General features: G+C 37.9%; 1 protein-coding gene across 1 annotated transcript; it reads left to right on the forward strand.

The window, feature by feature from the left end:
* The first annotated feature begins 5,536 nt into the window (after positions 1–5,536).
* Positions 5,537–7,575, forward strand: LOC126174964 (ataxin-7-like protein 3). The gene has a single exon (XM_049921437.1). The coding sequence runs from the start codon at positions 5,928–5,930 to the stop codon at positions 6,930–6,932; it is 1,005 nt and encodes a 334-aa protein (XP_049777394.1). The 5' UTR covers positions 5,537–5,927; the 3' UTR covers positions 6,933–7,575.
* Positions 7,576–13,395: the final 5,820 nt, after the last annotated feature.

A 13,395-nucleotide genomic window follows, 5' to 3' on the forward strand; every position in this document is an offset into this window, starting at 1 on the left:
GCATGGATTCATGGCGCTTGCGACACGATGCGTTGTTCCTGGGGGGACGGCGAGCACTTCGCGATTGCGAGTTTGTATGGCCAGTAAGTTTTTTTTACACCAGATATGTTTAGTGGAAGTGTTGTGGTGCAGGAGAGTGTTTGTTTTCTCTATTGTCAGTGCGTACAAGTCCTCGGATATAAAGTGTGTGCTACTTTCTATTTGTGGCGGGAATTTCATTACTTGATTTGTATAATGTTTGCCTGCAATACTTAAGCACTGAAAATAGTTTTTATTAAGAAGAACGGTCATCATAAGGTGGTGGTGTTTTAAGCGATTTGATAGAGTAGAGCAAATGTATTATTTCACTCTATTTTTGATAACGAAATTGCGTCAGCTCTCCCTTTGTCTCCAGAATTATCCTATAGGAACACATTATTCTAGGAGAGATGAAAATGTCTATCTGTGTGCTGGGAGACATTGGTTCACATGGACAGACAGGGAGTGGCCTCTTGAGAGAGACAGAGACAGGAAGCGAGTCTGGAATTTCCCGATCAACAGAATGCCACCACGTGTTGCTTTGTTTTGGGGCTGCAGATCAGAGCAAGCCGATATATGGTCCGTGGTCGTGCTATTTAGCAACGTGATCCATAATGACGACAATGGTCGGTTTTGACCTTCACAGCGGCGCAAGACACCCGAAACGGTGGCTACTACAACACAATTCATTCCATTCCTCGGTGATTACAGTTATAGCGTGAAGTGAAGCTGGGGGTGGGGGATACAGACGTGTCTCTACCAAAGTGGGTAAGCCCTGTTCCAACAGACTGATTAAATGAAGAATATGCATCAATATATTATTGATTTTATTTTAATTTCGTGTCGTGAAATCGTTCCCCTCCAGCACAGAGTGATTCTTCTTCCCACCAATTTCTCGTGGGAGAGGTAGGGTGGAAGGGGGCAAGGGGTGGGGGAGGGACGTCCTCTCGTGGTGGCATTGTGCACTGGCTCAATCAATCCCTGCATGTCAAGGTGAGCGCACACACGAAAATTTTCGAACAAGACGACAGCTTTAGTAAGTTTAGTTATGTAATTATGACATGTTGCTGCTGGATTTGAGCTTTTCCCACCAAATGAAAGAGAGATCCAACCCTGCGAATTAAATTTTGTAAATAAACAGTATATCCTTTGGTATATAATTGACGTTCGTTTTAATTTCTTTTCACGATATCCTTTCTTTCCAGCAGAGACTGAGACCTTTCCCCGCCAATTTCCAGATGGAAGTGGGGGGAGGGGGGGGGGGAGAGTGAAGGATAGGAGGGGAGGGCTGGGGAACTTTTCGAGAGGGAGAGGGGTCAATTAATTTATAGATTTAATTAATCAGTCAATCAAATTGCTACAGTGAGATGGAGCTATTCAGATAACTCAGGCCTGGAAATGTACTTGTATCAGCGATAGGAGTTACAAAAGGGGTGAAGGAGGAGGAGGCAGAGGATGAGGAGGAGGAGAGGGAGAGGGAGGAGGAGAGGGTGAAGGAGGTGTGAGGTTTCTTGGAAGGATCGATAATTCCCAGGGGTCATAGTCCACTTAGTGGTACAATAGGTTAAGGACCTGTCAATCAAAGGAGAACAATAAGTTTGCCCTTGAATGCACGCTTGCACTTGGTGTAGGTAACCCACACTAACACAATGCGGCTGCACTGCTCATGGACTTTCATTGCCCACATTCTCACGACAGAACTGTTCTCTATTTACCGTATTTATCGGAACATTGCCATACTGATAGCCAACATTCGGTAAACTATTCTGTTTCTTTTGTTTGCCATTTTTCTCCAAAGCTGAAATGCGCTGATAAATTTCGTTTAATTTTGGCGATAGTCCTGACTTTCTTGTTCCACATCGATATTTAATCTATATAAGGTAATTGTTATCTCCTTTTCTACCTTACACTCGATTCTATTAGACAACTCATCTACATTAATAGTGAGTGTCCTGACTCTCCGGTGTCTGCTGTGCACCGTCAAGTGTCAAGTTTAGTCTCCTTCTGTTTCCCTTATTTCTCTATCTCTTTTACTCTTTTCCTTTTCTCCTTTTCCAGTTCCTCTGCTTTTTTCCTTTTCTCCCTTTGACATTCCCGTAGGTCAACTTAGTTAGCAATAACGAAAGGAAATCGTTTGCAGGCGCCGGCAGTGACAGCACATCAGCTGTAGCCACAACCGGCTCTGTTTTGTCTCGGCCATCGGCTGATCTGGCGCCTGTTTGCTGTAGCAGCATCTCAGCACTAGATCCACGCAGCACATTTTGCGTTCTCGTGATTTTTGGTTCCAAATTTTGCGCTACCGAGTCATCTTCCTCATCAGTAAATGGACATTCTTGCACATCTTCAATCATCTCGACCTCTGATGTGGCATCTCATTCTGCTTCATCCTGCCTATTGGGTCTACCCATGTTTAAAAAACAGACAGTGATATTATGTATACGAAAACATACAGTACCACACAGTAACACGAGACACTTAAGCCTAACCAATAAATACTATAATGTTTAATTACTTTTGAAGTTGAAAAAACCTTAAAATTCTACAATACTGTATAGCTGATAATACAGTTCTCCATAGTAATTATTCGTTTTTTTTTAAATAACACTAACTGTGAAGGCTTAACACTTCTGTAGTAGTAAACACTTTACATATTCTGCTCAACAGATTGTACAGTTTCAGCAAAAATTACTTTACTTTAGCCTATTTATTATTTTTGTTTACTATTTACCTTTTTTACTTTAAAATATTGTCTTTGAAATACTAACTATTGCCATAAAGTGACATATTTAAATCACTAAACTGATAATCCACAAATTACGATAAATACTGCAAATGCCTTAAACTTACTAATATATTCATATAAGGCCTGTCAAAGAGAAATTATTTATATGCTCTCCAGCATTTACGTCTCAGAGAAGCTGTGAAAAAATTAAAAGAAATGTTATGGCTGGTAATGTTGACCAGCAACGACTTTTATTAACAAATCAAATCTTTTATTTCTGATTACACAGAACAAAGAGTCTCTTTATTATTGTACCATTTCTGCACTGATATTATCGATATGATTCTTAAATTAATTTCAGTCTCTTTTTTTCTTTATGCATGCCTCTATTAAGGTCTTTGCATAGTCAAAAATATTTCAGCAAATAAAAATGTTCACTTTATTTAACATCATCACAAAATTTCGGTACATAATGACTGTAAAAAGTACTGTGGCATTAGTCTTAAGACTATCTCACAGTAGACTGTGTGCTATCTACAAACTTTATGCAGAGATAATCAATAACTGCATGTAGAATATCAGAGAAGCTATTATTTTTGAAGAACAAAGTCGATTTAGATCAGTTCAGTCACGCACAGACATTGTGTTTCTAAATATAGAAAAACGCAGAGAACACATTTTAATAAACACAGGTAGGAACTGATTTGAAAAAATAATAATTATTAGACAAGGGTGTGGACTATCACCTACCTTTTTCGATATTTACATTGACTTCATTCTTCACAAATGGAGATCTAAAGTAAACAAAAAGTAACGATTGATTAATACCTGAATGTACTTTTGTTTCCATATGACATAGTTATGATTCAAAAGAATGAATATGACCTCCGAAGATCAGTATACCAGCTGAATGAAATTTGCAAGAAGAACAACTTTCAAATTTCTAGCAACAAGACAAAAAAAAATACCATTCCGAGGAAAGTATCCAAAAATTGTTTTGGATAATTCACTTTTAGAACAAGTGACTCAAATCTCTTTTTTAGGCTGTGCTATAAGTTTTTATTTTGATTCTGACACTGAAAATAAAATACACAAATTCCAAGCTGTTTGTGGTCCCATTGGCAGAACACTGTGCCACAAAGACCAAAAAGAAACCATCATGAAATTCTATAAAGTAACGGCAGTTCCTGCACTACCCTATGGAAGTTAAATCTGGGTTGCCAAAAAGAAAAAAAAAGAAAATATAAAATTCAGACAGCAGAGATGAGTTTCCTAAGAAAGATGTAGATCTGCACAAGGAGATATATGATTATAAACGAAGATGTTAGAACAGGAATATTTTCAGCATCAGTGAAAAAATTCAAAATTATCATGAAAATTGGATACAACACATCACGAGAATACCAAGTCACAGAATTCATCAGTAGATCCGGAACAACAAGCCGAATGAGAAAAGAGATATTGGAAGACCTCAAAAAAGATGGAAATGATTTTGTTTGCAAGTTCAGAAAAGGCAACAGCCTTATCCTTGAAAGGAAGGTGATGATGATAATGATGATGAATTGCGAACTACGCATGATGATTTATAATTGTTTTTACACGGAATGCACATACACAAAGTGTGAGCATGTATGGAAATGACATGTATTGGACTCAAAATTGCTTGCAGCGTGCTGGGATAGTTTATGTATTAGACGAGGAAGACAAGCAACGCAAAAATGAGTGTGAGCCCTAAAAATGTCATTCTGTGGTGCAGAAAAGGAATGTCACACACAATACAAGAAGCTCAAGGAAGAGGAATCTGCACTTGATCAATATTTTAGAAAGTCAAAGCACCAGCTTTTTCATTTGTTACTGGTATGTCAAATTGCACCCAGAGTTGCCAAAAGGAACACAGTGTTACGAGTGGCTATCACATCCAGTGAAAAACTGGTTTATTTGAGGTTAGAATTAGTAGTTGCCGGTCCAGTGTAAATTTTTGTACAATAGTTGTATCTCATGCAATACCTTTCCCTTCAAGAATTACAGGTTTTCTTCACATTTTGTTATTTGGCTTTTAGTAGTTCAAGTGCTTTACTTCTTCTGAGATTAGCTTGCAAAGCTACATAAATACAGATCACTCATGCTTGCAAAACTGTTTTACACACACAATAAATAAGCCTGTCACAAACACATATTTAAAGAAACGACTTTAATACATTACCTAATGTATACTTCACAAAAAAGCATTTTGCCACGGTTGTAATGTCTGAAGTTTTCACTACATTTCTACATGAAATATTACAAATGCCTGACAGTATGCAAATGAATTACACTTAGGCCTACTAATCAGTTTGATTCTACCCATGCATTTTGTTTCACTTCAAGTTGCAGCCATATTGCAGTCCATTTCATTGTATAATATTACGTACATTGCTGGTATGTATAAAAATCCACTTAATATGAATATATTCAATAGAGGATAAGTAATTTAGCACGCTCATGTTGTACATGTTGTACTGCTGCCTCAGTGATTCAGTTAATATTTCGTCCTTTATTATAAAATTATAAATTTTAACAAAAGAAATAACGAAACGAAACAATTTATAAGAAACAACAAAAATAACGAACAACAAACAACTGATATCAACCACATGGTATCGGGAGGAATTGAGTCTGAGGGTCACGTCACACGTAATCAACGGATGACGTCAGCCGTCAAAACTTACTTTCCGAGAAACCTTGGCAGTGCCGTGACGTGAGGGAACGGCCAGTGTGGATGACGCCATTTGAAAAGCAGTGCAGAATGCTTTGACGTGACGTGGCGACCAGTTTGAACTGGCCTTGAAGCGTAATTGAGAATTCCACCTTCTGATTTCCAGTCGTGGAAGTGGAAGTTTTCTTTGCTTGTGTGGCAGTTATTGTTGGCTTTCTGATGGGAAGATTACAGTGATCACAATTGCTTAATAAAGTCAGTGAAGTGCCAGTTTCAAATGCATAGTAACGCTCAGACTTGAATTGATGTAGTGTTAAAGATATTACTTGAGCACCGTATCTCAACGAGGTTCTTAGGGATATTTCAGTGTCAGCTGCGCTCCGTGGTGTAAGGGTGTCAGAGTGTGACGTGAGTGTGTGACAACTGTTAGTTCATAGTTGTAAAGCGTCTGTGTTGGGTAGGAGTTCTGCGAACGAAAGAAGTGTTACAGTCATGTCATCCTTTGAAGAAGTTGAAAACGAACTTGATAGAAAGCTTAAAATATTCTTCAGCAACCCAGATAACCTTCAGGCAGCATCAGAAAACGTCTTCGAAAGTCTGCTCGAGGAAGTTATCCTTGGTGTTGTGTTCGAAGTGCACCGCTCTGTTAAGACTGGGTTGTACGAAATTGAAGAAGCGATACAGGAGGATGCGAATGAATTTCGAATTGTAGATGCGCCTGATTTGGACATTTTCGGCCAACAACCAATCAAGAAACCGCAGGAATGCACCTGCCCAAGCTGTAAACGTAGCCTCGCAGCTTTAAGATTTGCACCACATCTTGAAAAATGTATGGGTATGGGCCGAAATAGTTCGAGAATTGCGAGCAGAAGGATAGCGAACAATAGTAAAGAGAGCGTGGGTTATGGTGGTATGATGAGTGATGACGATGATGACGCGGACTGGACCGTAGGTTCAGATAGGAGACGCAAGAAGCGTGATCGCAATGGTACAAAAAGATCCAGAAATCCCAAGGCGATGCGCAACGGAGACGTCAGCTCGGAAACCAGTGTCAGCTCCGACGTAGGCTCACACATGAGCTATGATGGTATGACAAACGAAGAGAAAAAGACGTTGCTGACTCAGATTTGTGGTGTTATATCAGAGCATACAAGAAAGCTTTGCACTAGGTCAATGAGGTGCCCGCAACATACTGATGAACAGAGACGCTTAGTGAGAGCATCATTAATTCAGCAACAGGAACCAGAAATGAATGGTGGGCCAGAACTGTTGCATGTGGACGGGGATATTGGTGACGAAGGTGATGGACATAGTATGAGAGAGTCTGTGGGTCGCGGTTGGGAACAAGAACATTCAAATACGTCGTCACCAGCAGACTCAGCGTCAACAAGTTCGTCCTCATCCAAAAAGAGGGAGAAAATACCGAAGTCCAAAAGTAAAAGTTCAAAAAATCACAAAGGATCTCCTAGTTTCCATAATTCTCATGCCGAATTGTAAAAATGTTATTTAACAGTATTGTAATGGTACATATAGATTTGGGCAAAACTTCATATAAAATAAGACACATTAGTGCTCCATGAAAGTGTGCAGCTCCTTTATACGAAACTTTTCATAAAGATTAATCATTTGTACATGTTGATAGCCGCTTGTTTTGAAAACTAATATATTTTAGTTGATTGTTCCAAATCAAAAGCCATATAAAAGTGGACGGTATATGGTTTCACTGTCTTATGAAAGTGTTTGTTTTTTCCCCCATGGTAATTAAGTTAATCTTGAACATTTTTAGTCTCTTTAAACTATGTAAAAAAAAAAAGTTTAGGGTACATTCTTGTACCCTGTGAAGACATCAGTCTGTGTCTTTGAAGTGCAAATTTTTGTTCTCTAATTTTGTGAGAATCCTTAAGTAATCTCTTGTAGTAAATTGTTAATTTTAAATGGGTAGAAACGTACTTGAAACTCTGATTTTATTAGTGAGAGTCTAAATCTATGATAATAATTTACTTACATACTCTTAAATATTATTCCTTCCTGCAACTGCCTCCTCATCCTCCTCCACTGCATTGTAAATCTGAAGATTGTGTCATATAAGTTAAAAAATGTTACACGAGTTTAAAAAAATTAAAATGACATGAAAATTGAATTATTTTCTCATTCTTACTGAAAAAATAAAAAAAGCATAGAGTTTTTGTAGGATTGGTATCAGTGTGCTGTGATGTTTGTGTGAGTACAGTTATGTATATCAAATAACAGTGCATCAAGTTTTTGTAGCATTGATGTCAGTGTGCTTTGGTGTTTGTCTAATATGTAAGTACTACCAGGACAACAGAAGAGCCTCCATTCTTTTATCATTTTCCAAAAACTAAACTTCACATTTTGTAATACCACAATGCAGCCATACACAGTTGTCTTCCTGCCATTAGTATGCAACAGGGATACTGTCAAAAATATTTTCTGTCTACCACATGTATTAATAGTATCAGAATAAGTGACTGTTTACATGTAGTGTATTTGACAGTTTTGCAACATGTTCCATCTACAGTTACATGAGAAATATAAGATGTTAAAATATATCAGTATTATCTATGCTTGCTTTTTGCTTCAGTATCTCAGTTGTTAGAAATCTGTTGGTATTCTGTATGTTGCAGGAACTGTGGCAAACCCTGTGCTTTGTGCCTCTCCGTCCTGAAAATTATTTACTGTTTACGTTAGAGAACTGAATGGTGTGGGTTCTTCACTTTTTATGTGTGTTGATTGTAAAACAATTTGTTGTCATTTATATGTGCACTGAACATAACCTGTGGTTATGTAGGGTTCACCACAAAGCTAATTCGGCCCGTCATAAATTTCAAAGCATTAATGACACCAAAGGCATAAAATAGTAAAAGCGCGAGAGACAATTAAGCAGTTTACATTGTTTATGGACACAGCTGTTGCTGTGGAAAAGCATTTACTTTAGTTTGTATCATGAGGTTTAATTTGATAAAAATTGCCACTGCATGTAAATAAAGTATCTTCTAGTAATCATTTAAGGGAAGACAGACATGCTGATGGTTTTTGTGGACAAATGTCTCATGAGTTTTAAAGAAATCTCTCTGTGAAAGGTAGAGTAATCACAGAAAACTGCACTGCAAATGAATAGTAAACTTTCTGTATCCAAAAAATTCATACTTATCATTGATACGAACATGTAGAGCTTCCCTGTGCAGGTTAGCATTACATTCCAATAAAAATGCAGATTCTTGTGATCATCTCCCATTGTTTCAGGGTTCTGTTCCTCAGACAAGTTTTCTTGAATAAGAGAGCCATTTCACTGAAATAAATTTAGTGTGTCATGCCACCTTGCACTCCACCTGGCTCTTAGGTGACTTTGATATATTCTTGTAGCTCACTTATTTAAATAAAAACTAGCCTTGTCCAGTATGTGTATCACTCAAGATATATACCATTCCCATCAATTATCTCAGTCATTCCAGTGTGATAACCTGAAACATATATCTACTAGATCCATGAAATTATGCTGTGATAATCTCCGATCAGATAATGCTTAACACTTGCTGTGTAAGAGACTAGCATCAACAGCCCTTGATTTGCAATGCTCACTACATTTAGGGATAACTGGGCTGTTTGTTTTTCTGATATGTGAAAGAATGTTGCGCAGCTTTGTAAAGCCAGGTGGTCCATGACTAACTGTATCAGAATATCTTTGATTTGAAAATAGAGAACATACACGGTGCAGCTGGTTTTGCTAAGTGTGCTTTGACACCTACCTTTCAATTGACGGCTAGATGACTCAGTTTCGACTGCTGAGCATCCTTTGGTAACCTCCTACTCATCTCCTTTTCAGTTGCTGTTGTACCAGTCACTAATAAAGGAGCAAAACATAAATCAATGGCAGAATATGCTTGCTGCTGTGTTAAAGCATTATATTTTTCTGTGTACCAGGAACCTTTTAATTATGTGATGCCTAAAGCAGATCACCATTGCTTTTCCAGGATGTACACCAAAGTGCTATAATTCACTGATGAGCCCTTCACAAACTTTGCCTTAATAGAATCAAAAATTTGTAAATGTGTGGAATTTTGTACAGCCTATAAATTTTACAATCATTATCTTAATGTTAACCAAGATAGTGTGAAATGGAATGAGTTGCAAACAAAATACCGCCACTCCCATCTTTTATGTGGATCACCTTGTCTTGTTTAAAATAAGCTGCTTCTAAAGATGTGATGCTGAACCGAGTAACTTGTCTCTGTTGGTGGACCAAAAAATCAAGGTGAGTGTGAAAACAGCTATTCTATCCAACTCGCCATTCATACCTTAGTAATCTAATGACATGTGAAACATTTTATATTTCCTGTTCTTTTTAATACTCCCAGTACTTATTCTCTTTAAACCATTTAAGTTCACATCTGTCTTTAGACATTGTCAGTATTTTCTGGTCCTGCTTTGGTCTGAAGAATGTGCAATATTCTGAAAGATTGTGATCCTGGTTGCTGGTCAATTCAGAATCTTTGTTGGTAATTGACTACTGGAATGTAAACCACGAGAGAAACAGCTGTTTATTTCTTGTTCACATTAAAGTGACAGATTTCACACATATACTTTCTTACTCAGAAAAAAAGGTTGGCAAACAGTTCTAAGAATTTCTACCATTTTGTTTATTTCTCCATTTGGGGAAAATTCTACTCTTTTATGATCCCTGTAATATTACTTTGTGATGGAAAAGAAGCTGCAATATGGGCAAATAGTTGCACTGTGAATTGACATATTTTCTGTAATCCTGAAGTTTTTTTTTTCTGGCAGTATATATAGCCATGACTTGCCTGTCACGGCCTATCCACTGAATATATATAGTTATAACAATAAAAGCTCTGTTCAGCTGAATGTACATAAACATTCTTACAATATTACTAAGTATACATCTACAAATGACAGGTATACTTGTCCATTCATATAACTCAAATATTTAAATTCAATGACAAACATTTTTCTGACAACATGACAAGTAGCTGTAAGTTTGCTCCAATGCCGCATGACAAGTAGTAAAATTCTTGTAATAGGGTTCAGTGTTTACAGATGTAGAGAACAATTTTCTTTGAAAAATACCTTTGTAATCAAGTTAATATTAAACTATCGGTATCAGGTAAACAGCAGCTATCAGAATATCGGCAGTATTGTGATAGTTTGTTATTAATACAGTATAAATATTATTTTTGCAATTTCTTCATTTTTGTTAATGCATAATTGTGACTTAGTCCACATTCCCAGAGATTCTTTTTTTTTTTATTAAATCTATGGAGCATCATGAATGAAACAAGAAAGTGGTTTTCACAGTCTTTCCTGGAAACTGTATCTCTGACAAGATACCACTCACCTTATTGTTAACAAATTTAAATCACTCAGCTTTCTGGAGTCAAACAAACAGAAATTGATAATTGAGTCAATAAATATTTTGATTCTTCTGTTCAGTGTACTGATTCACCCCACTTTATTAATATGAGGTGGTTGTGATGACCTCGTACAGTACAAAATATAGCAGACAATAATGCTTTGTAAAAAAGTTTCTTTAATAGATCAATTTCTCTCTTCTTGTGTTGTTACTAAAAGAGTGATAATCCACACACTTATGACTGCTGCAAATTAAATCAGGTTGCACTGTTATAAATGATGAGTCAAGCAGTATTGCTTTCTGTGGCTGAGTCCTTATCCGAATTGCAATTATGAGCTCTGCCTGATAAAGAAACCATCAGTCTGAATGCACTTGACTTCATTGACTTTGGGTTGGGTTTCACTTTATCGAAGTCTTAGGCCTCTAAACATGTACTTGGCTTTTATGGGCTGTGCTTTTAATATAAAACATCAGTTCTATGAAATGGGTGTTTCCAGAATTTGTACTGATATATGAGAGACCTTGTCTTGTCTTTTAAAACCATATCTACCAGAGAGATCAGTTTTCTCAGAATTTCCTTGCCATTCTTGCATTCCAGTTGTTGACAAAGTTGGTATTTCACTGTATTGATCATAGTGCTACAGAAATAAATAACATATTGGTCCCCACTATCAGTAGGATATCTGTTGTGTGCAATTCTTTATCTTTGAGACAGATCCAAGGGCGTAGCCAGAGGGGGACAGGGGAAAACAGCTGTGTCACCACCACCACCATACAAAAAACTGTAACTTCACAAACCAAACTAGCACCCTACCTCGTCAGACAGATGTATCAATTTGGAGAAAGTCGGAATGTGTCCTGAATGATAACTAGTAAGTAGCAAATGTACTCAGTCATTTGTGGTGAAATCTCAAAACTATGCTATTCAAAAAAATTAGGGGAATACTTTGTCAAACCTGGTACATAGCATTTACTTTGATACAGGTGGTACCTGTGTTCATATTGCTTGGCTTGAGAGTTACAATTTCAATGTAAGTTAAAATCATTTCTCATCTATTGTCTGTGTTATGCATTAAGTATCAGGTGACCCCTCAGAAGGAAGTGAGTACCAATGTCCCAGTGTTTCCTAGTGAAGTAAACAGGTGGCATTTGTCATTTTTGGATGTTGTGTTCAACCAAGGATATGCATTTCAAATGTAAGTTGCACTGATCCGAAAAGGATGGACTTTTGGCCTTGGTGCTGCAGATGTCAATGCTTCTTCATGTGTCATCCACAGGTTGTGTACATACTATAGGAACACAGGTCAGTAGACAAGGCAAGTTAGACAACGTCGCTGATGTATTACCACATCAAGTGAAGACCAATACCAGACCATTTCTGCATTGCGGTATTGTATGGATATCGCCAGAACATTGCAAAATGATCTTAGAAGGGCCATTTGAGCTGCTTTGTCCGATAAGACTGTAATGAACAGGTTACGAGAAAGGACCTTACAACCCAGACACCCTGTTCGAGACCCTACTTGACGCGACAATGTCCTGCAGCTCACCATCAGTTCTGCCATTCCCAAGTCAACTGGCAGCTTCATCTCTGATGAAACCTGTTTTTCACAGACAAGTCCAGATGTCCTCTGATGCAAGGAGATGCCAGTGTCCACGTGCGGAGACCCTAGTGAGCGGTACCTGCTAATTGTTGTCCAGGAAATCAACAATTTTCAAGGTTCTGTGATGTTGTAGGGAGGCTTCAGTGTTGACAGCCATATGGATCTTTTCGTTGTCTGTGGTTGCCTTACCATCAGGCAGTACATTGAACAGATACTGTTGTACCAAGTGGTGGCTTCTGCATATGGTGATGGCCCTGAATTCCTTCTAATGTTGGACGTATGTGGCAGGCAACAGCAGAAATTTTTTCCAAAGCCTGGATACTGAAGTAGCAGAATGGCCGGCAGTGGGTCCCGACCTAAACCCGATTGTGAATGTGTGGGACATGCTTGACAGTCGTGTTTACGGTTGTGCTGTTCCATCATAGACTCTCAAAGAACACTCCCTGAAAAATGGAATGAATACCACTGGGTGACCTTCACAGACTTATACACAGGTTTCAGGAAGAGATAAATGCTTGTGGAGGACATACTCTCAAAGGCAAGCTCTCGAAGTCCAATGACAGGATGAATGATTGTTTCCACTTTGTTTTCGAAACCTGTTGGACATTTCAGTTCTTTTTTTGTAAAAGATCAAGGACATAATGATGTTTTCTTGTATTTGTGAAAGATAAACGTATAATTTGATAACATATCCAGTCCTCAATTGTTGCTCAATGGAGTACTGCAGACACCCAAAGTCATGTTCTCCTATTTCTTTTGAGAAGCGGATTTGTCATTCAGAGTAAATTACTTCCCCACCACCCAACCTTGATCTTGGGTACACTCTTTGGAGGGCGATACTTGATTGTATTCTGCTGAGTACTACGCTCCTCCTGCTGTAATTTGCAAACTGTCAACTTATTTAACTTTAAGATTTTGCCTGCTCATTCTGTTGTGTTTCTTGTCAGCACTGTCACTGCTTTCTCTT

Source organism: Schistocerca cancellata, chromosome 1 (assembly GCF_023864275.1).
Source record: "Schistocerca cancellata isolate TAMUIC-IGC-003103 chromosome 1, iqSchCanc2.1, whole genome shotgun sequence".
NCBI lineage: Eukaryota > Metazoa > Arthropoda > Insecta > Orthoptera > Acrididae > Schistocerca > Schistocerca cancellata.

Excerpts from the sequence above, each read along its gene's own strand:
- LOC126174964 (XM_049921437.1), top strand. The coding sequence starts at position 5,928 with ATGTCATCCTTTGAAGAAGTTGAAAACGAACTTGATAGAAAGCTTAAA.